Here is a 24,335-nt window from a genome sequence, read left to right on the forward strand (position 1 = left end):
TTTTCATGTAACCAGAATGAATATTTATGTGGAAACATTAAAAACATCTTTCTGCAAAAAAGATTTGTAAGCAGAGCTTCCCTTCCTGCCTCCTAACATCCCGGTAGGGACATTCGCTCCCTAGATACTCCTCACATATTTCATGGTGTGGCCTTACCTGGATGTACTTATGCTCCGCCAGTCCACCAGGTACTTTGATAAGCTTATTGTTGTCCAAGTGAAGCTCCCTCAGATGAGGAGTGTTGGCTAGAGTGCCATTGTCAACAGCAGAGATGCTGTTAAAACTCAGTCCCAACCTGCAAAAGAAAGTAGAAATGAACGCGTGCACCACCCACGGCTGCCCTCCTCGCAGGCATTGTGTGATTTATCCAGTCAACGGAAAAGGACTTCTCTTTTTTTTGCACTTACTGTTCCCTTTGCCTCGAATGCTTTGTCCAACCTTTCTGAGCTTGGATAAGGCCCATTTGTTTTTAAGTTCCCAGCTTCGAGTCCCTCTCTTTGAAACTCCTCTGACTGTACCAGACTGGATAGGCAACCCCTCGTAAACGGTCCTGTTGTCACCCTCTTCAAAAACTCAAGGGACTGTGGATTTGTGTGTGTCTCCTAGAGAAAAGTGACTGTTTTGTGGCATACCCAGTATTAACACAGAACTTGTTATGATCAATGAATAGCTGTGGAAGTGATTTCTTTGTATAATGAATATAATGAATTCATTCCAGAGAAAACTAAAAGGAATACTATTATCATCTTGGTCACTTTGGAAATCAAATAATTGTATATTTATTATATAAATTTATTCATTGGAAATAAAAGGTAGAAGGATCTAATGAATCAATAAACGCACCTGCCAGGAAGGTTAACAGAATTAGCATTTTTCTTTAGTTTATCAGCGACCATCTGTTACTATCAGAATTTACCTGGTGCCAACATGCCCGGCTTCTGGCCTTGATCTCTGACCTAAAGTGTCTCTTTCTTAGCCCCTTTGATGTTTCTTATACAATGCCACTCAAAGTTTTGGGTTGCATTTTTTAAATTAAATGCATAAAAGGTCAAAGTTCTGCATCTGTGAGGTCCCTTCCTAGTAAATGAGATTCAAAAGGCAGAAGTTGACTTGGAGAAAAGGTTAATGTATTTGGCATTCAGGGGATGTATGACTCTCCATCAGAAGCAGGGTGCTGCCAGTCCTAAAGGGCAATGAGGGGATACTAGGGATGAAACAACAAGGTAATGAAAGAGAGCCAGAATTCTAGCTCCAAGAGAAAGAGAAGGAGTCTGCTGAGCTCCTTCAAATGTGGTGGGAAACGCTTGGGAACTTTCTGTAGGATGGTTTTTGCTTGCCTTCAGCTAGTTCTGATCTTTGAGCCCTTTTGGGATTTAGATTTTGGTTTATATAACCAAAGTCTTTCCATTTTAATCATGGCTTGGTATTTGAAATAATTGAGATCACAGTATATTGATTTTAGGCTATTAATAAAATGGTTGGTTTATCTTATTAACCTGGCATCTTGGCTGAGAACATTTTGCTCCCCCTCCCCGCCCCCAGTCTTAGACATTTATCCTTTGTTTCTGGTCTTTTCTTTTCTATTGTAGAAACATGTCTCCTATTCCTTACAACTCTTCAAGTCCCATATCCAATTTTGGGCTAATTCGGTTTTAGTATATGATATTCCTAACAACTGATTCAAAGAAACTTCACTTTTCAGATGATTTATTTATGTATTCAATCAATAAATGTTTTTGAGGACCTACTATGCTTGTGATGTTATCCTAGGCTTATGAAGGCAGAGGACACACAGCTCAAAAGCCATGATTCTTTCCTCAAAGAATAAAATCCACCTACTAAGGGAGATGATCATAGATGTCCACATGTATCACAGAAGGGAAGTTTGCCTGAAAACCATCTCATATTTTTGGAAAGAAACATATACTATTTTCTTCCCACTTGTTCGTAATAACTAATTGGAATATTTGCCCTGCAACAATATATTCCAAGATCAGGGGCTGCTTTTTTCTTCTTTTCACAGTTTTGATGTTCAACACTAAAATACCGCTCATGTTCCAACATCAGTGAAGAGTAAACAACATGAGGATGTGATGGTTTCATAGACAGATTTTTCTGGACTTGATTCTAATAGGAAATGTGTTTGATAAATTCAAGAGTTGGAAGAGTTTGCTTGGCCACTGAGTAAGTCTGTTCCAATTTAATGTATGGAATTAAAAAAAAAATCTCCATATCACTTTCAGTACAAAATGAATTTTTCTTCTAAAAAGGCACAGATATTATTAATGATTTACCATATTTGGAATTAGATTATTGTTCACCTCTACTATTACTACTACCACTACTTACTAGCTGTCCTAAAGATAGTTGTACACAATAGGCAATGTAACTTATCTGCCTATAGATTTCTGCAGGTAGAGCGACCAAATCACAAAGAAAGGTCAGTGATGCATAATGCTATTTTGAAATATAGTTGCTGTATTAGAGACTATAATTCAAATACCTTTAGATAAATGATTTCTTATCATTTGAGACACAGAGTAAGATAGCCAGAGTCACGTGCACAGGCTCACCTCCAGCCCTCACCACCCATCGGCTCACCGGAAATCTCCACAGAAATGAGAAAAGCTGTATTACACATCATCTGGTCTTAGCTAATTCTCAAGGATAAATGATAACTTTGTATTTATTTATCTACCATAAAATTTAGAAAGATAAAGGAGGAGTGAGTCACTTTGGCATAACACCGTGCTCCTTTGTAAGAACATTCAGTAATACAGTTCAAGAGCCGAGTGTTTCTTTCTTTTTTTTTTTTTAAGATTTTATTTATTTATTTGACAGAGATAGAGACAGCCAGCGAGAGAGGGAACGCAAGCAGGGGGAGTGGGAGAGGAAGAAGCAGGCTCATAGCGGAGGAGCCTGATGTGGGGCTCGATTCCACAACACTGGGATCACGCCCTGAGCTGAAGGCAGATGCCTAACCGCTGTGCCACCCAGGCGCCCCAGAGCCGAGTGTTTCTTGAAGATAAAGCAAGTAGTTTGCACGCATTTCCCTCTTTTTATTACTTAACCAGATTGTAAATGGAGAAAGATTAAAGTTAGGCTAGAAAGCAGAAAAGGAATGAATGATTATCTATCAGGAAAAACAAAAAGTTAAGAAGGACCAGGAAAACAAACAAACTTCTCTTGTTAGACTGCACTAAATGTCCACAGACATTTTAAACTCTTCAAAGAACGGAGTGAGAGAATCTCATCATAATTATTCCAATACTATAGGGTGGGCTGCCCAGTATTTCCATGTCCTGGTAACTTTCATTTTAAGGCATTTTCAAATTCTGGACACTGTGTTATAATTTACTTAACCTTCTGTTTCATGCAACTAAGAACATATTGAATGAACATACTGATTTAATCAGGTGCCTTGTACAGAAGATATGTCTTAATCTAAAAACCATATGGTAGATACTCTTCATGGTTATGGTAAGTACACTGTTCCATTGTTTTTTTAAAGAAATAATTGGACCTGCTGAGGTTTGAAGTTGTTAGGACCAACAACAAAAACAGTCAGCAAGCACCCAGTGTGTTTCTATTCGGAGCAAGTGGGTACTAATATATCTGGCCATTTTACTGATGTAAGGTCATGAAAGAATATTATTACTTAGCCAAATTATTCAGTCCTTTTAGGCTAGATGAATCAACTTTGGTGATTTTGTTGCCTTCAAGATGTAATTCAGTAAGGGAAGGAGGAAGACCTGGAATAGAGAAATACAGAATGTTAAATTAGCAGAGAAATGTAATTAAGGATGTAGACAGATTTAACGAGCACCTAGGCCACCAATTTGCTGAAAGACATAGTTTCAAAGGATGTGCTTTTCATCTTTTCCATCAGTTTTGCTTTTTATCTTTTTCTTCATCCCTTTCATAATAATAGATGCNCAGGATGTAGACAGATTTAACGAGCACCTAGGCCACCAATTTGCTGAAAGACATAGTTTCAAAAGATGTGCTTTTCATCTTTTCCATCAGTTTTGCTTTTTATCTTTTTCTTCATCCCTTTCATAATAATAGATGCTTTTGAAAGTAGGACAAGCACTTCTTACTTTTCTTGTAGATGGATTTTAACAGAAACATGGACTGTGTTTATCACGTAGTAGATTTTTGTCCTAGTAATTTTTAGGATGCAATCACAGAACTGAAGTCAAACCCTGACACTCGTTAGTTTCCTACACCTTTGTTACCAAGTTAACACTGTCACTGATAAAAGAGACAACTTTAAAATGAGTTAAGCATTTAAATTATAATAGATCATGTATAAGTTAAACCTATATACAAATTTAATGAGGTATTTCAACAATACGTCTCATTAATAACTAACACTTGATAGAGCATGCCGGCCTTAGTCTTAATCAGCTTTTCCACATTAAAAAACGAACAAACGAAACAAAACTCAAGTGCGCCTACAACATGGATGTGTAAAAAGAGCTAACGCTTACTTAGACCTTTTAAATCAAGACTGTTTCTTTACACAAGAGGAATGCCGAGGCCTAGAAGCAAGTGATCTGCCTTATGTAGAACACCTGGGGAAATAATTTTAGATCCAAAGTATCCATGAAACCTCTAGATAGTAATTCTCGAAAGGCTGTGATTTCTAAAAATTTAGTAATGTTAATATAAAAGTTTAAATATTTTATTTTCATTTCCTCCTGCCATCTGAGGATATATGATGCTTTTATACAGCTTTTCAAAGAGCATATTGTTCCACTTACAAGAATTGCCACAACTACAAAGAAAAGAGCAAATTGGTTACATGTCGAACTAACATCTGCTTAGCAGAGAATGTTGGTTATTTGTCCGTAAGGAACAACATTGGGAAACTGCAGGTTATGTTGGGTATGAAAATTTTCATGGCACACCACTGAATGCTGTCAATACTGTCTCTTTCATGTAAAAGTTTAGTCCATATCTGATTTAAACTTAGTAGTTTCTCTACGGCACTATGTTTTGCGCGGGAGATGCTAAAGAAGGGAACCGCTACTCACTGAAAGTCTGTCATGCAGCGAACGCTGCTACTGGTACATTTGCTAACTTAGCTCATTTAATTTTTTCAGTTTACAAATTATTTTTTGTGGACCCCCCTTTCATTGATGAAGAAATAGTGACTCAAAGTTACGAATTTTGGAGGTTATCTAGCTGCCAAGTAGGGAATGTAATATGCTCCCAGATGGTCAAAGGGAGTTAAAATAGCAAGCTCTTAACTGAAGGAAATGAAATTGATACAGTATAGAAAAAGCCAGAGGGACTTAGCTCCTGTAAAGCCACTGGTCTGAGGCAAAGGTTAAAAGTTTCCATAGGCTTAGAGACAAATACCTCCTTCTGGGAAAGTGAGCAAACAAGATAATAGTCGTTAGGAGTAATGGGTGTCTGGGCAAAATTACAAGTAACAATTTAAAGCCTGCTTGCACAAGTATTTCTATTTTTCAGGAGCCCTAAAAGAATGTCAACCATGGAGAAAAGCATCCTGTGATTGTCTTGTGTCCACTGAGAAGTAATGACCACAAGTTAATGACCATGGGATTGAAGAATGCCCCCCTACTTTCAGTCCCTTGCCCGCTGGAAAATTGCCTTTTCCATTCCTTGTACAATACCCCTTCAGAGAGCAACATTCCTCGTTCTTGTTGGCTCCCTTGTAGGCAAGCTATCTCTAATTAACTCCACCGGCTTTCTTTCTCTTGAGTTCAGTGTTCATTTCTACAACATGGAGGCTCAAGAACGTGGTCTTGGGGTCCGGTAACAAAATCACAATTGAGTCGTTCTTATGGCTAAATACCAGGAGACCACAGGTACTCTTGGAACAAGGGATTTCAACCCCTCAAATCTCCTTAGAATAAATAAATGTGGATTTTTAAAATACTTCTCCTACATGTAATTACTAAGTGACTATATAACAAAGCAAATTGAATATACATCTTTTCTTTCCTATCACCATGAAAAGATGCTTTTAAAAACGTAGTGTCTCTAGAACAACAATTATCGTCACATCCATAATCTTACCTAGGTTCTAAGTGTCTTCCCTTCTGCAGTATCAGTTTCCCAAAAGGAAAGTTATAGCCAGGAGAAAGTTTGACGGTGGAAGAAAACTTTGCAATATGATAGAGAGAGGCACATTTATCAAGAATATCAGTAACCTTTGCCACTGTAGCATTTAGCTAAGAATCTATACTCTAGTTACTTTTTTTTTCATTTCCCTTTCCATTTTTAAGGTAAATATATTGAAAGCTTACTCTGGGCCAGATACTATGTATGCACATTACACATCTAATTTGTGTCTATTAATCCTCACAAATATCCTAGAAGATAGGTGTCAGTAAGACCTCCATTTCATAGACCACAAAACTGAGGTTTTGGAGATGTGCAATATTTAGCCTAAAGTCACAGAACAACAAAGTGGCTGAGTCAGACCTGTCTCCCATACGGTCTACGTGGAGAATTCATAAGTCTCCACTTCACTCCACCACCTTGAGTTTCTGTCATTGATGGTAGATGTGTGCACATTAAGACTCCCAGAGGCTGGCGATGTTCAGGCTTAAGGGTCAAGCCTAGGAAAGGCAGACTCATCTATTTTATTGGCATAAATATCACAGGAGAAAGGACTCAGGTTGGCAGCAGAGTACAATGGTCACGGACATGAATTCTGGCGTCAGCACAGCCCCAGCCTGGCCACCTCCTAGCCGCAGGACCTTGGGCACAATGTACTTCATGTCTTTAAGCTTTATTTTCCTTGTTTATTAAACAGGTGTGATAATATGACTATAGAGGAATGGTTCGCGATTCATAGAGAAGAATCCATACAAAGCATTCGGCACAATACCTGGTATTAATAAGTGCCTAACAAAATTCAGTTACTAGAATTTTTACAGTAAGTGTTTAATACATAAAAGTAAGCTAGAGATGGTGAGAAAAGATTGCCTNCGGCACAATACCTGGTATTAATAAGTGCCTAACAAAATTCAGTTACTAGAATTTTTTTTTAAATATTTTATTTATTTATTTGAAAGAGATAGAGACAGCCAGCGAGAGAGGGAACACAAGCAGGGGGAGTGGGAGAGGAAGAAGCAGGCTCCCAGCAGAGGAGCCTGATGTGGGGCTCGATCCCATAACGCCGGGATCATGCCCTGAGCCGAAGGCAGACGCTCAACCGCTCTGCCACCCAGGCGCCCCCAGTTACTAGAATTTTTACAGTAAGTGTTTAATACATAAAAGTAAGCTAGAGATGGTGAGAAAAGATTGCCTAGGATAGGGAGAAGACATAAGGAATACAGATCGTGAAGTGATGAAATGTGCTCCCGAGGCATATTTGGGGGGAGGCATTAAGGAGAGCAAAATCAAAGATTGTGTTTAATGCAAGTCATCTGGCCACAGGAAGTAGTGGAAAAGACCCGGACTTTAAATTCCAGCTTTTTTACTTCACCTCCTACAGTTCTATAGCTTTGGGCAAGATGTATGTGTATATGTAATATATAAAATATAATTAAATACAATTTAAAGTTTAAAATATTATTAAAATATAAAATATATTAAAATATAAATATATATACATCTGCAGTGGGGATAATGTAAATATATATAGCATGTATATTATATATATGTAGATATATACACATCTGCACTGAGGATAAAAAAAAAAAAACACAAAACACTTGTTACGATGCAACAAGTTGGAGGCCCAAGCATGAAGGTGCTTTATAAACTAGATCAATCTTGTCTGTCATCTATCTATCTATCTATCTATCTATTTATCTATCTATCTATCTATCTATCTATCTATCTATCTATCTATCTATCTACTCTATCCCGGCAGTTGCTATTACGGGCATAAAAACATCCTCTGTAGCAGAAAGACTGCGAAGAGGGCAAGGGGTGGTAAGAACCATTCTATGGAATATAGCCTCTTGGGAGCTGACATTTCTGTGAAAACACAGTGAAGGCTAATTGTATTCTGTGGGTAAGAACCTACATTTTGTACCCAGTCTAAGAACGAGATACCTAAGCTGAGAAAGGACCAGATGGAGGGGAAAATTTGAGAATATAGAGGGGCTTTTGTGAGACTAAACCCTAGGGCAGGGAAAATATGAGAATTAGAAGAATTGCTTTTTTGGTGATTTGACTTCTTTTCTGATTCACAAAGATGGGCTTCTGTGCCTCTCCCAGGTAGCCCTTAGCACAAGGCTGTGTGACAACTGCTGTTTACCTTTCTGACTTTGCTCTGGGCAATAAGCTCCTTGAAGGCAGGGAGTATATACCCTAATCACTGTCCTGTCTCTGGTGTTTGGTACTTTGCCTAAGCAAAATGAGTGTCAAAATATTTTTAAGAAATAATAAAAGGTAATATTAATCTGCTACTTATTTGTATACCAGATATTTCTCTGAACTTATTTAATTTTAAGACAAACTAATGAGTTGTATATTAGTGCTATTACCACTTCATGAATAAAGAAATTGAGGCGGGGCGCCTGTGTGGCTCAGCTGGTTAAGAGTCTGCCTTTGGCTCAGGTCATGATCCCAGGGTCCTGGAATCAAGCCCCGAGTCGGGCTCCCTGCTCGGTGGGGAGCCTGCTTCACCCTCTCCCTCTGCCTTCTCCTCTGCCTACCTGTGCTTTCTCTGTCAAATAAAGAAATAATTTTTTTAAAAAAAGAAAGAAATTGAGGTATAGGGGTGCCTTGGTGGCTTAGTCGTTAAGCGTCTGCCTTCGGCTCAGGGCATGATCCCAGGGTCCTGGGATCGAGCCCCACATTGGGCTCCCTGCTCTGCTGGAAGCCTGGTTCTTCCTCNAAGCCTAGATCTTCCTCTCCCACTCCCCCTGCTTGTGTTCCCTCTCTTGCTGGCTGTCTCTCTCTGTCAAATAAATAAATAAATAAAATCTTAAAAAAAAAAAAAGAAATTGAGGTATAAATATTGAATAACTTGTCCAAGGCCTTAGAATGAATTAGGGACAAATTGACCTCAAGCATACAGACCAAAATCCACACACTCTACAACATACAAGCGCCATGATCATACAAGAGCATGGCATCTGTGGGTGCTCTTATTCAGATAATAATGCCTGAGATGGAAAGGAATTCACTAAAAATTGGAGACTCAAAGTACAAATTGGCCCAATTTCAGAGGTTTCATGTATCTTTTTTTTTTAATGCCACTCTGGCAGTCTGTTTTTTAAATAACTGTACTTTTTCCTTTGTTCTACCACAATTTTTTTTATCACAATTCTTTAATATGACATCATTATGTGTTAAGTTATATCTCAGAAGAGACTTTATAGGTAGACGGGTCCAGCCATCTCTACCATGGGCCTCAATGGCCCAGGGGTCATCCAGGCTCAACAGAAACACTTCCAAAGGTAAACAATTTGCCAGACATAATGTTCGCTACTTTAGTCACCGTTTAAATTTCCAAAATAGTTTTTTTTTAAATGTTAAAGTTTTAAGATTTAGGTGTTCAAACTGCCTTGGAGAGTTTTCGATCACCTTGAGGAATGGTGGTTATGTTGGTGTCAGCAATGCGGATGTAGGAGAGCTTCTTCATTCCCTGGAAGGCTCCATTTTCGATTCCCGAGCTCTTCAGTGGGTTGGTGCCCAGTTCTACAAATGCAATAAGCACAAAGCTTTATTTACAATATCAGGCTATTGCAAGTCAGAATAGTGTCTGTTTCAACAAGGATTTTAAAAGAAATTTGGGTCGATAACAACTTGACTGAGAAACAAAAGAGAAATTAAAGGACACACTCTTCAAAAGGATAGCAAACTGAGGTAAAATTTTCTCTTCTTAAAACAAACAACAGACAAAAACAAAGATTTGTGGAAAAAGCAATAGTCACAAAAACAATAACAAGAAGATTATTTAAAGTGCATATACAGGTTTGTACAGGAATCAACAAAAACAAGTGTTAATAAGTCACACTTATTATGGGGCTATTACTTTCCTGAGATGAATTAAAATGTTATATAATTAGACATTAGCATCTCGTAAGGCAATTATAAAATCACCATTTTTTTTTACCACACATGGAGCAAAACGTTAGAACACATTGTTTAAAGCAAATGGTTTACAGATGTTCAGAATAGAAACAATTCCCATGATGGAAAGGTATCTCCACATATCTCTAATGAATCACTACTTAATTCCATCCCCCATCTTGGGCATGCAGTAGGGTGACTTTGGCCTTAGAGTTTTCTCCCCATTCTCATATCCTTGAGGACAAGAAATAAAAACCTTATAAGGCACAGTTTTGAATTGTGAATCTCACTTCTGCCTGCTACTCTTACTCCTATAGACTAAAGACGTGTAAATTCTAGCTAATTTACCTTCCTGAAGCTCTAGCTTACTTGGAATCTTTTAAGGTGGACCTTCGATCCTGGCCTTAGAGTTATAAGAATATCTGTACCTACGACGATCATCTGGTTCAGTCCATTGAACACAGCTTTCCGCACTTTGGTGATCTCATTCTCATGGGCACGCAGCTCCTGAAGAGTTTTGGGCATTTTTTCTGGCAATTCCTTCAGAAGATTCTTGGACAGATAAAGTCGTTCCAGTTTCAACAAAGGTGTGAATGCTCCAGGACTGATTTTGTTAATTTTGTTGTTGACAAGAATCAACGTCTGTAGATAGTGAACACGAACAACAGTTTAATTCCAAAACACTCCCTCCCTCCCTCTCTCTCTCTCTCTCTCTCTCTATATATATATATATACACACACACATATACTATATGGTACATATACATATATGGTATATATACATATAATAGGTGTGTAGTTTATTCATTCCATTCATGGGACTAACAGAGAAATCCACAAAATTGCAAATCAGAAAAAAATTAGGCAAATATGATTCTAAGAAGTGTATGAGGATCTGAACATCAGGAATAAAGGTGCTGAAATAGAGATTATAATATAGACACATAGACAGACATTTCATTTTTAAACAGTAAATAAAGATTGAAATGACAAGAGCAACCCGAGATACGTGAAAAGAATCCAGTGCCACAGGCATCCATCCCCCAGCCTGAAATCCAACCTCATTGACTGCTATCATGGATTCCATGACAAAACGGTGGCACCCATTTATACTACCATCAGTAACGCAAGAGAGTAAAATTTTCTTGCTTTCTTGCAGCCTTATAAATTTAGACATATTTTTTCAAAAAGTTTGTCAAATTAGTACATCATGTTGTAGCTCATTGTCATTTCTTTGTCACCTGAAAGGTTAAATCAATTTCCTTTTGTTCTGCTACTATTTACTGTATTTTTTGGAAAGGATTACCTGATCCCAATACTTCTCATTTTATTATATTATATTTTATTTTATTTTATTTATTTTTCAAGATTTTATTTATTTATTTATCAGGGAAAGAGAGAGAGAGAGCACAAGCAGGGGGAGCAGCAGGCAGAGAGAGAAGCAGGCTCTCCACTGAGCAGGGAGCCTAATGTGGGACTGGATCCCAGGACCCTGGGGTCATAACCTGAGCCGAAGGCACACGTTTAACCAACCGAGCCACCCAGGCATCCCAAATTTTAGTATATTTTGATAATAGGTTTATGGAAAATAAAGATGTAGTTAATACAAAATATGCAGCTTTAATATATTTTTCTTCTGTTTTTTGTCCTTTTTACATATAAAGATTTTATGTAGCCAAATACACTAATATTTTTGGTAATTCTTAAATTTTTGTTTCTGCATTCTCCTAATATAGAAAATTACTTCTCATTCATTATTGGTATACATGTAGCTATTGCTAAACATATTTTTGGACACCTCATTCTCTTCCAGTCACATGTATATCTATAGAACCATACTTCTTATTCTAAGTCTTCTTATCAATTAATCTTAAGGAATTCAGGATCATTTGATCAAGGTCTAAGAAACCTCATTTTCAATTGTAGTGCACTTATGTGTATATATAAAAATGCACAGGGACAAAAAATAAAACAATGAGAACTTCCAGTGTCAGAAATGCAGGAATGCTTTCTGAAGGTAACAGCTGGTTAGTTAATCCATGTATATCCTCATGTTGTTCATGCTATTTGACTTACTAAAATTTCCTATAAGTAACAATCTTTCAGCTAATCCTAAAAGATGATGGGTTGATTAAAACAAAATCTCAGGAAATTCCAATGAATATTACAGAATTCAAAAACTCATGAGTGTTAAAATCATAGGAAATTAATACTAGTGAGCAAAATGTCCAGGAAATTAGTAAAATTAGAGCTAGAGGAGAGGTTTGAGAGGACTTGTGTCATTGGAAGACTCCCAAAAAGGCAGATGTTTAATTATGAAGAAAGAGGAGTTCCTCTATTGCCATCTACGGAAGAAAGCTCTGAAGGCCTGATATAATTAAATGCATTAAACATGGTCTGAAAATTTGCTTATTTCATGTTAAATATTGAAACCTATTATGAAGAATCAGCCTGATGATATATTATCTGCCATTTCAGCTAATAAAATGTTGCTTTTTTTTTTTTAACTAGACAATAACTAGATGATGCCTCTACCTGTGAGCATGCCATAGTAGTAACTGCTGTTAAGTTTTGGGGGTAGTATGACATTTGCCCCAATTATTTCTTCAGTACAGTGGGAATAATCATGGCAGCTACAGGGGATACATGATAATGTATATAGGCTTCTTTGCAAAGCGCCTTTGAAATGGCATTGTTGGTTGAAAGTTTTAGTCCAGTGGAAAACATCCCTGCTTTCAAATTAAAATACATTTGAAAAATAAATAAACTATGCAAATTTTAGTCATAATGAGGTAAAATCTTAAGAGCTATATATGAATTAGAACTTCACCTAAAACAGACCCACAGGTGAGGCAGCTCTTTCTGCCCACGGGTCCTGTCCCCGTGCTTTAATAAAACCACCTTAAAAAAAAATCCACAGGTGAAAAAAAATTATTTGTGGATATACAGTATTGCTTAAAGATGGTTTATGCTAGTTCCATACATAGTGATATGTATTTAAGAAAGCACACTTAAAATTGTAAGGGGCAATGACAAGATGTTGAGATGGCGGGCGGGGGGGAGGTGGGGGGGCTAATTCCATGGGCTAATGCCAAAGGCCAGTTAAACCGGAGGAAGAGCCAAAGGTGAACCCTGGTGTTCTTTAGGAGATCAGCTGATGAAAAGGAGAAAGCTCTTCCCATAAGCAACCCAAGGTGATCTCTGAAAATGGTTCACCATTCACTTGACCCAGAAAATCCTACAAAATCATGCAAATCAAGACGTTCAAATCTTTGTGATCACTTTAAGAACACGCATGAAACTGCCCAAGCCATCAAGGGTATGCACATGGGAAAAGCCACCACATTATCTGAAGGATGTCACTTTGCAGAAGCCAGGTGTGCCATTCCATCCCTACAATGGTGGACTTGGTAGGTGTTCCCCGGGCCAGTCAGGCTGGACACAGGTGGCCCAAAAAGGGTGCTGAATTCTTACTGCACGTGCTTAAAAATGCAGGGAGTAATGCTGCACTTAAGGGTTTAGATGTGGATTCTCTGGTCAGTGAGCACATCCAGGTGAACAGAGCTCCCACAGTTCAGTGCTTTGGCTGATGAACCTCTACGTGAGCTCTCCCTGCCACACTGAGATGATCCTCACTGAAAAAACAGATTTGTCTTAAACCAGAAGAGGAGGATGCACAGAGGAAATAGATATCCCAGAAGAAACTGAAGAAACAGAAATTTAGGGCCTGGGAGTAAATTCTGAATAAAATAAATGCAAATAAAAGTAAAAACAGAAAAAAAAACGAAAATGTGAAAGGCAAGCAGAATCGGTTTATCATCACTTTGCTAAGAGGTGAGAGAAGTCAGAGGAGGAGAGAACTTGTGGCGTGGGGGCAGGAAATGCCTTGAGCGCCACGTAAACTAAAATTGAAACACAGCCTCAAAAATCAGCCTGACCTACTTCTTTGGTAACTCCAGAAAAAGGGATCTAGCCTGGGAGGTAGGAAAGAGGTGATGAAAAAGGCGACTGGCAATAGAAATGGAGTAGAAGTAGGAATAAAAGCATTTCACCACCTTCATCTAAGAAGATGATGGAAAGGAACAAACTGGCAGTTATAAGGTCTATAAGGGCTGGGGAGATAAGATAGAACGCGATGACTACAGCCACCGCTCTAGCATGATGTGTTTGAAGGTTGCTAAGAGAGTAAGCCCAAAAGTTCTCCTCACAAAGAAAAATACATTTTTTCTCCATATATACATATGGAGATACATATACCTGCATGAGATGATGGATATTAACTAAACATATTGTGGTGATCATTTTGCAATATACAAAGTCATTATGCTGTACATCTTAAACTTAAAGTGCTGTATGGAAATTATATTTCAATAAAATTGGAAGAAAAAATGTTGAAATCTGACCTAATATTATATACAGTTTTCTCTAAAGCCATTTAGGTAGGGCTTACATTGTATCAGGTATTGTTTTAAGGAATTGTATGGTTACTATCATATTTATAGGCAATTAATGGACAGACTCAAGACACAGTGCTCCTAAGTTTCCATCTCAAGATTTGACTCATACTTGCTGCGTGACTATGAACAAGTAACCATGAACAAGTAACCTGTGCCTGAGTGTCCTTTTCTGTAGTATGGGGTTATCAAGAGTGTCAAACTCAAAGAATGGTTATAAGGATTAAGTAAGTGAGTGTATGTGGGTATTAAGGCTAGTATATAGTAATTTTTTAGTTAAAAAAAACCTTCCTGACTAGATTTTTTAAGCACGAATTCAAAGGAAACATATTAAATGTTGGCATTCTAATACTTAATTTCCATTATTTCATAGGCTAATTGTGTTTTTCTCTTACAAATAAGTATAAAACTACTCTTGCACAGCGTGTACTGCTCATTGAGACACAGAGTCTAAATTGATAAAATTATTGAGAAAAGAGGAAACTTTCTGTTAAATCCTTTCAATCTTAATCTTTGCTAAACTTTCATTTCTCGTCCTCCTTTTCATTCAAGTGTAGCTCTCCTGGCTGAAATTATAATGTTTATTTGTATAATAACAAGGATAGAGATGATCATGAATGAAAGAGTAAGAGAAAAATAGCTGTTTAACATCCTCTGAACAGTTGGAAGCTCTAATAAACTCTTCCTCTCTTCAATGTATACTTTGAAGTAGAAAGAAAGAGGTTGCCAAGATGGTAGTTGCCTAAAGCATAGTGAGAAAGAAACATGGGAAAGAAAGAACATATTATTACAAATGCCAGATTTAATGGGAGCGTCACAGAAACCAGATATCTCGTACTTAAGGCTATGAGGAGTTTGAATAAATTATTCAGATTATACTTAAACATACAGGAAGTTAGGATTAGAGTAAGAGAATTTTCCTTCCTAAAAACAAATGCCTTAGGGTAAACAAATAAAATGAAGTTTTAAATTTTAGTTCATTGAAAATAATATTAATTTTTTCTTAATCTTTTAACATATCTGATGATAGTTTAAATAGTCATTGACAAAACCTTGTTGGTATCACCACTGGCTCACTCTCAGTGAAAACATGCGCAAAGGCAGAGAAAAGGTGAGTTGGAGCTCAGGCCTGGCATCTTATCAGTGGAGATGGGTTCCATTGGTTCAAGATTCGAGATCTCTAGCTTAAGCCTTATCCTCACCTTTTCTAGCCTGTATCTTTCACTCTAGCCAACTCCTATATCTGCTTATTTTCTCCTGTTTTTCCTTTTCTTTTGTAGAGAAAACCCTCTCTTCTCTTCCTTTCAGAATTCTGCTAATCGTGTAAGATCCTGTGCCCCATATTCTCTCAAATCCTAACTGGTAACCTGATGTAGGACATGTCTGATTTGTCTCCTCGGAGCCCATAGCATTCACTACTTACATCACACTGGGCTTCCATTGTTGGACACTTCAGTAAATTGACTCTGCCATTTTATTTGCTGCTTTTGTTTATATTAACTGTTTCATAGAGAATCTTAAAATCTTAAGGAAAAATCTTTGCAATCTTATAAAAATATGGTCTATTTTTTCCTAATGGGTGTTTATTTCTTTTCTCATCTTGGTTGTCAGAAAGTTGATAACTAAATCTTGTCCTGATTATATTACCCTTATAACATATGACGACCAATTTATTTTACTTTATGTTATTTCCCTTGAATCTATACTTCGTGTTCTAATACATAGCAGCCAGATGATTTATATTTATATTTATATGTATTGCCTATTCTTATTGTATATCCCTTCAATTATTTTCTAAATGGCTACGAGAACTAAATGGATGTGAAATTAGAGTTCTCTGTTTAGCTCCCTATCTTAAAAACGTATTTCTATGATACTCATCATAAGAAGCTGTAAAGCTATCTCCACATGTAGGTCGCTCATAACTAAGCAATTCTCTCCACTGTTTTCTGAAAATTCTGATGCTATGCATTGTATTTTTAATGTTGAGCAAAGCTCTGCTTCCCTGAAATTTTCACTCAGTTGTCAATAGGACAATTCTCTCATCTTGTAGTTGAAGTAAGTAAATTCGATTTCTCTTTTCCAGCATGGCCCTTCAAATATGTCACTCGTGACCTTTTTCACTCAATTTGGGCATCCACAGCTCTGTCAACCGTGCCTATAAGACATGATTTCCAAAGTCTTTATCCTCATGATGATCATTCCGAGGAGACTCAATGGTTAATGCGCTTCCTAAAACGTCTTGCCCAGGACCAGACTTAATACTTCAAGAGTGGTCTACCAGAGCAGAATACAGAGACAGTGAGACTTGTAGTATTTATTTTGGACATTGAAGTCTGGCTTATTTATACTAAATGTATAATGATATTCTGAAGGGAAACTACATCTTATTTATCCCACAGGTAGAGAGCTGGACTAGAGAATACAGTTTATAGGGATTCTCATGCCCTACCTGAAAAGACAATGCATTTACTCTTACAGAAGGCTGCCTTAGCAACACTGAACCCTATTTGATTGGGTTGGTCATCCTCCATTTATAACACACCCTCTTCCAACTGCAGTTATACTCATTCTTTATTCTTTGTGACCTTCCTCTATGTCCTGGGAAGATGAGCTCTCTGGACTGCTTCACCCAGATGACCTTGACCCCTGACCCCCAGTTAGGTTCATCCACAGGAGACACTGGCAGGAAATAAGGAGGTAGGACTACAGCTCCCCACCTCTTTCAAGATGGGCTTGGGTGTTTCATAATGCTTTGTTGGTTCTTATATTCCTCTGTACATCATCCTTTCAGTAAAGCCTTCTCTGTGAACATTTTGAGAGTGCAACCAATTTTCTGCTGGAATTCTGTCTGGTACGCTAGATGTGCGACATTATAATAGAGTAGAGGTAAGTAAAAACCACAGTCAAAGCACAGATACAGATAAGAATGCAGCATGCATAGTCCTAAATACAAAGCAAGGTATAGATATATAGATATTTGAAGATAGAATTATATTTACTAAGTAAAATATGGATGGCTATCCCTTTTTCTCTTGGTGCCGATCTTTAAGACTTTACAACATTGGCACCTCTTAGAAAACTAATGAAAGAAGACAGAAGAAATAAAATAATACTAAGATCAGTAATTTGTTTTGTATTTTGCTCCAATATTGAAGTATGATCTAACTAGGAAAATAAAGACTTTAATTCATGAAACATAAGAGAAGACTAAGATATATTTTTTAGGATGCAAAGATCAAAGATATGTGGGGTATTTGTAAGAAAAGTGGCTGATTTTTTAGGGGTTAATGAATATAATGCTGTGCTCCTGTCTCACCCACTAAATGGAGAATTTGATAAATGGTTCTGTGCTTAGTTATTACCATGTAGTACTCCTGGCCTTACCCAAGTTTTGTTTTAAAAAATCCTGTAAGTCAGATCTTGTTACAACTCACAAATAAACAAAGAAACAAGGAGCTCTCACATGAAGGTTCTTCAGGTTCTTGAAGTCCCCATCTTTGATTTCGGTTATTTTGTTGTTTTGCAAGTCCAGCAGCGTAGTGTCAGGGGGAAGATCTTTTGGCACTTTTTCCAGACCTTGCATGAGAGTAAAAGCAATGTGCAGTCAGTAAAAAGACCACAGGACCACAGAATCACAAAGGATATGTTCACAAAAAAATCAGTGTGGCAATGAAAATTTTACCACTACCATGTTTTTCTTCTTCTATGAATTATATCAATTACAGTTTAAAATATCTGCTTTATCCTTTCCAAAGAAGAAAGAAAATGCCAACTGATTTCTAAATCTATACCTTTCTACATAAATATACCATTTAATAGAGAAAAGCTTTAGCCAGATCATCAAAGGTCCATTTGACCTAACTTAACATTGCCACAGATCTACATTTAAAATGCCTCTCTCTCTTCCATTGGCTTTGTTTTATATTGATGCATGATGTTAAGCAGAAATTTAATATTCTATTGACTCAAATTCATGTGATCTTTTCTATATTTGAGGTTGCATAATATAAACCAGAAAAGATTTTCAACCTCCCCATCATTCCTGAAACTTGAATTCTTTCATTCATTCAACAAAGCCTTGTGGAATACCTCCTAAACACCATCGGTTTATCAGGCCCTGGGAATAGAGCAGGACCAACACAGAAATTGCCTGCATCCCCATAGAAAATATAATTCAATCTGCAGTTTTCGATTAAAAACAAAATTGCTACAGGGAATATAATTGTTATGTTAGGAAGATGTCTTTCCAATTTTGAACCTTATGTAAGCGTATACTCTTAAATTATCATGGCAGTCATAGCGCTACCTTCACGTCTTCTGTGAAAATTACAGAAAGTGTATCTGAAATCACCTACCTTCTAAGCTCTCTGCAAATACTTTTTCACTCATATTATCATGGCTCTGTTGATAGTGGGAAAAAAAATGTCGAGTACCCAATCCGGAGATCAACTATTATTATAAATTGATATATCGAAATACATGTGATTCTAAATGTACATAAACGCCTTCCAAGAACTTACTACAGAAACAGTTCACAGAGAAATGACAAGAGTGAAGTGTTTTCGGTGATAAACAGCTATCTTGTAGGAGGGTATTTAACTGCGTTATGCAGTCACGATCACTGCCATTTTCAGAAATGTCAGTTTGATAATTTCATGCAATTAGGAGTGGCAGACTTCTGCCAAATCTTTGATAATTAGTGTTCTCCAACCAAGAAAAGACATTTCCTTTCATTTGGAAAAAAAGTTAACTGCCTACATTTCATTATTACTCTGTGGGCTTCTTGTCAAAGTTTTAATTTCCACTTATGCTTACTTTTATACATTATTGAGCTTACATCCTAGTGGCTCTCTTAACCTTTGTTCAAAGCCAAAGTGCAGATAAATTTCAGATGTGGTGTGGGAAAAAATCATATATCTACCTTGTCTAACAATTTTGATTATGTTGTCCTTCTAGAATTTTAGGAACTTCTTGGAGTGAATTGTATACATTATTTTTCTGAAGATTTAGCATAAAAAAATCTTTAAGCTTGTGATCTTTGCTTTTTTGTGCTTAGAAAGTCATTTTAATGATTAAAATCATTAAATTACTAGTAAGTTTATATCCATTTCAGGGATTTTACATATTAGAATTTTTACTAAATTTGTATATTTATTCTGACATCAGATGCAATAACATACTGTTACATTTAAGGTCTAGCCAGGGCATGGGGGTGTCAACTAGCTTGCTCAACAACTATAGGCAGAATACAATAGGGACATTATCCTAGTTATTAGTTCTTAGAATGTCACAAAGGGAAGGACCATTAAGTAATGGCTAGTCTATGATTCTCAAACTCTGATCAGATAGACTCTATGATGAGGTTCTTATCAGTCTATATCAAAATTAGAAAAAAATGAGTGTAATCAAGTTAGTTTAATATAAATTACACACACACACATACTCACATACATGAACACACACATTTCTGAAACTAGCTTCTTGTTCTGTTTTAAATATACCTTCTTAAAAATAATTTTAATAAGCAGATGGCAGGTTGTTGTTATTCTGTTGGATTTGGTTTTGACCTTATAAGAAATTAACTTGTTCAACATTCAAACAATTTCACTTGTCCCAGAAATTAAAGAATTTCTAAGCTAGTCCAATATTTCCTTTTATAGGTAAAGAAACAGAAATCAAATGAAATTATATGGCTTATCTAAGGTGTCTTATGTTTAAACTAAACCAAGAACAAGATGGTGAGACCTGACTCTAGATCTATCCAACATGCCATATATACATGTAAACACAGTGTATTTTTTTAAAGATGCTGATCTACACTGTTCCTTGAACATATTGTTCAAAACTGTTTGTTTTTGTTCTTATAATTATGTTTATTCCATCCACCCATGTCCTTCTAGCTTCATTCTAACAACCCCTAAAATGTTCTAACAACCCCTTTACTCCTTTCCTCTATAAAATTCATCCTAACGCACCAGATAACAGTGACCCACCAACCCCTACAAACTCGTGTGTATATAAGCTCATGAGGCATTGTCCTGCACTTTAGTTTTCTTTCTTTTCTGTAAGTTCTGGAAAAACAGGGACAAATGACTATATTTCGTGAGAGCTGTGATCTTACCACTTTACACATAAAGGTAGCTTTTTGATTGATTAGTTTTAAAAGCATAGTCTGTCCTGCTGTCCGATGGTGAAAAGTTCATGGTCATGGCTTCAAGATCTTTTCTGCTATGTTTTGTTACAATCATTTCTTCACATCCTGCTTTCATAATGGTTCTTACTTTTCCTCCTGCCCTGCTGTCCCATGGTGAAAAGTTCATGGTCATGGCTTCAAGATCTTTTCTGCTATGTTTTGTTACAATCATTTCTTCACATCCTGCTTTTATAATGGTTCTTACTTTTCCTCAGAAGTACTAGAATACAACTGGCTATAATAGTCATAATTTTCTCTCTGATTCTTGGTTGGCCAGAAACGTTTTAAGAATAAATACTATCATCAGATATATCATCCCCTTTATCTGCAACTGAAAATTTCTCTCAATTTCTTCTGTGTCTTTGACATACTTGTGAGGAACCTTTGGCTACATGTGTCTGAGGGATACTACCCTTCCTGTCCCACATGGTAACTGATCCAATGGTAGAGTTTCTCAGTATGACATGGATTTCTCATGGGAAGAGATCAATTATAAAACCATGGATGAAGAAACAGACCCTCATTTATGGATAAATATTGTCAAAAGCAATCAAGCAAATAATGAATATTGAATCTGATTAAGCCTCTAAATATAACTCCCAATTTAGAAGAAATATGGAGTCAAAGGTACATGCTTAAGTCTGCCAAAGAAATGAATTCAACAATGCTAATTTAAAAATGTGCAGAATATATAAACAGACATTTCTCCAAAGAAGACATCCAGATGGCCAATACACACATGAAAAGATTCTAATATCATTCATCATCAGGCAAATGCAAATCAAAACCATGGGATATCAGCTCACCACCTGTCAGAATGGCTAAAATCAACAACACAAGAAACAACAGGCATTGGTGAGAATGTGGAGGAAAAGGAACCTTCTTGTCCTGTTGGTGTAAATGCAAACTGGTGCAGCCAATGTGGAAGACAATATGGAGGTTCCTCAAAAAATTAAAAATAGAACTACCTTATAATCCAACAATCACACTACTGGGTATTTACTCAAAGAATACAAGAACACAAATTCAAAGGAATACATTCACCCCCATGCTTGTAGAAGCATTATTTACAATAGCCAAGATACGGAAGCAGCCCAAGTGTCCACCGATTAATGAATGGATAAAGAAGATATCTATATAGATATAGATATAGTGGAATATTATTAAGCCATAAAAAAGAATGGAATCTTGCCATTTGAAATGAAATGGATGGGGCTAGAGAGTGTAACACTAAGTGAAAGAAGCCAGTCAGCGAAAGACAAATACATGATTTCACTCATGTGTGGAATTTAAGAAACAAACAAACAAGTAAAGGGGGAAAAAAGAAGAGAGAGACAAATAAACAAACTCTTAATTATAGAAAATAAACCGATGGTTACCAGAAGGGAAGAGGATGGAGGAATGGATGAAACAGGAGATGGGGATTAAGGAGTGCACTTGTTTTGATGAGCACAGGGTGATGTATGGAAATGTTGAATTATCATATTGTTCATCTGAAATTAATATAACATTGTATGGTAACAAAGTAGAATTAAAATAAAAACTTAAAAAAATGGATTCAACACAATCCTAATTTCTTCAACAGATAAACTGTAAGGAAAAGTAAAGAAATATTAGTTTTCCAAATGTATAGTTTAAAAGAGACTTAAAAGCTATTTAAATGATTGCAATATATGTACCTCATTTGGACCCTAATTCACACAAACTGTAAAATAAAACATTTCTAGTATTTATGAGATGATTGAAAATGTGTACACTAAATGAATATTTGATGATATTAAGAAATAATTTTAAATTTAAATGTGATCTGATCATTATAATTGTATTAATGAAGAGCTTTAATCTTTCAGAGAAATATACCAATATACTGTTGGATAAGATTACATGACATCTGGAATTTGCTTTGACATAAAATGGAAAGGGGAAGGTGGGTGGAGATACCTAGAAAAATACTCGCATTATTTGACCCTTGTTGAAGCTCAGTGATGTATGCACCAGAGTCTCTTATTTTGCAGACTTTGTGTATTTAAAAATGTTTCTATAGGGGCGCCTGGGTGGCACAGCGGTTAAGCGTCTGCCTTCGGCTCAGGGTGTGATCCTGGTGTTGTGGGATCGAGCCCCACATCAGGCTCCTCTGCTATGAGCCTGCTTCTTTCCTCTCCCACTCCCCCTGCTTGTGTTCCCTCTTTCGCTGGCTGTCTCTATCTCTGTCAAATAAATAAATAAAATATTTAATAAAAAATGTTTCTATAACTTTTTAAATAAGATTGGTGTTTGAATATTCATCCTGGTTGCTCCTCTTGATCCTTACCATCCCCATGCAAGTTGCTTCAGCTGTTGAGGCCTGGTTTCTTGCATCTTTCACCGAATTTTTGTGAGAATTCAGTAAGTCGTTCTACAAAATCATCTCCTACCATCATGCAGAGCGGGCCCTCAATTACTGGTACCTGGAAGTATCATCAATAAGGAGATGAAAGGGTGCAGCTCCAATTATCTTGCTGATTATTTAGTCTGTAAATCTGTGACAAAGGGGTTGATCTTTCCCTGTATAACATAATTATAATGCTGCTGTGTGCACGGATCACGCACAGACTTTTCATTTAAAGCTCTTATTCCCGGGTTGGCTCTTCTTACCAGACCCTTCGTGGTCTTGTTGTGTTCATCATGGCTCCCGTGAAGTTCAGGGTCTCTCAAGAACTTGTCTACCTTTGGCTGGTCACCCCTCGGTTTACCAAGCACATATTCCCCAACAAATAACTAAGCTTCCCAAAAGCTCTCCTGGTCCATTTAACTCTAGTTTAATAGTGGCAAAAGTTACACTCTTTTGTCAAATTTGTGAAATATCAGTCTTTGTTTATATTGGGTTATTTGCTTTGGTCAGTGTTATCATCCTTAGAGTCAGAGTGGCTGTGAGTTAAAATCAACTCAGACACTAACTAGAGCTAACTAGGAACCTTTACTGTAGCATTCCCTTGCCTCTATCTCTTCATCTGAACGTGCTGAGCACGAAGTAGGCTGGGGTAGAGATACTAGAGCTAAAGATTCTTTTGAGGTGATAAAAAACTTTATTTCAGTTAAAAATTGTTTATTTCAACTGAAACTAATCCTCAAAGAGTATGAAAACAGAGTTATTCAACCTTAAATATATTTTTATCTTAAGCTTTTAAATAAAAAACAAATTCTGTCTCTCTCTATATATATGTATATAAATATATATGTGTGTGTATATATATATATGATCTTATTAACCATATATGATTTTAACTAAATCATTCTTACTGAAATGGATCAATATTATAGTCATTCCCAATCTATATGGAAAGTAAGATGTTGAGCATTTAAAATGAAGTATCAGCCAGGCAAAATTCGCTTCCAAAAACAACATTCTACAATAGAAAGAAAGCTGTGAAGATATGACTCAATGCCTTTCTTACAATCTTAAGTAGAAAGTTTAAGTAACAATGAAATAAACTTGTAAATTAACACACATATAATTGACTTGACCTCTTAAGTAGTTTGCGGCTATTAAATAACGACCTTCACAGGAACGTGTAATATCTGTGGACCTTCTATATATCATACTTAATTGATGCCTGTGTTTCTCATTAGAAATGTACAAAATCTAAGTGAGTATGTAGACAATTGCATCTTCCAAAGATGGCATTAATTATAT

General features: G+C 36.6%; 1 protein-coding gene across 1 annotated transcript in view; it reads right to left on the reverse strand.

Moving 5' to 3' along the window:
* DCN (decorin) overlaps window positions 1-24,335 on the reverse strand; it is a 70,109-nt gene that overhangs the window by 34,077 nt on the left and 11,697 nt on the right. Inside the window, exons 3-7 of the mRNA XM_034643666.1 lie at window positions 17,933-18,045; window positions 10,441-10,654; window positions 9,524-9,637; window positions 3,660-3,753; window positions 158-296 (exon numbers count right to left, since the gene is read on the reverse strand). Of these exons, the coding sequence (XP_034499557.1) occupies window positions 158-296; window positions 3,660-3,753; window positions 9,524-9,637; window positions 10,441-10,654; window positions 17,933-18,045 (674 nt within the window). The remainder of the gene's footprint in view (window positions 1-157; window positions 297-3,659; window positions 3,754-9,523; window positions 9,638-10,440; window positions 10,655-17,932; window positions 18,046-24,335) is intronic.

Source organism: Ailuropoda melanoleuca, chromosome 15, assembly GCF_002007445.2.
Source record: "Ailuropoda melanoleuca isolate Jingjing chromosome 15, ASM200744v2, whole genome shotgun sequence".
NCBI lineage: Eukaryota > Metazoa > Chordata > Mammalia > Carnivora > Ursidae > Ailuropoda > Ailuropoda melanoleuca.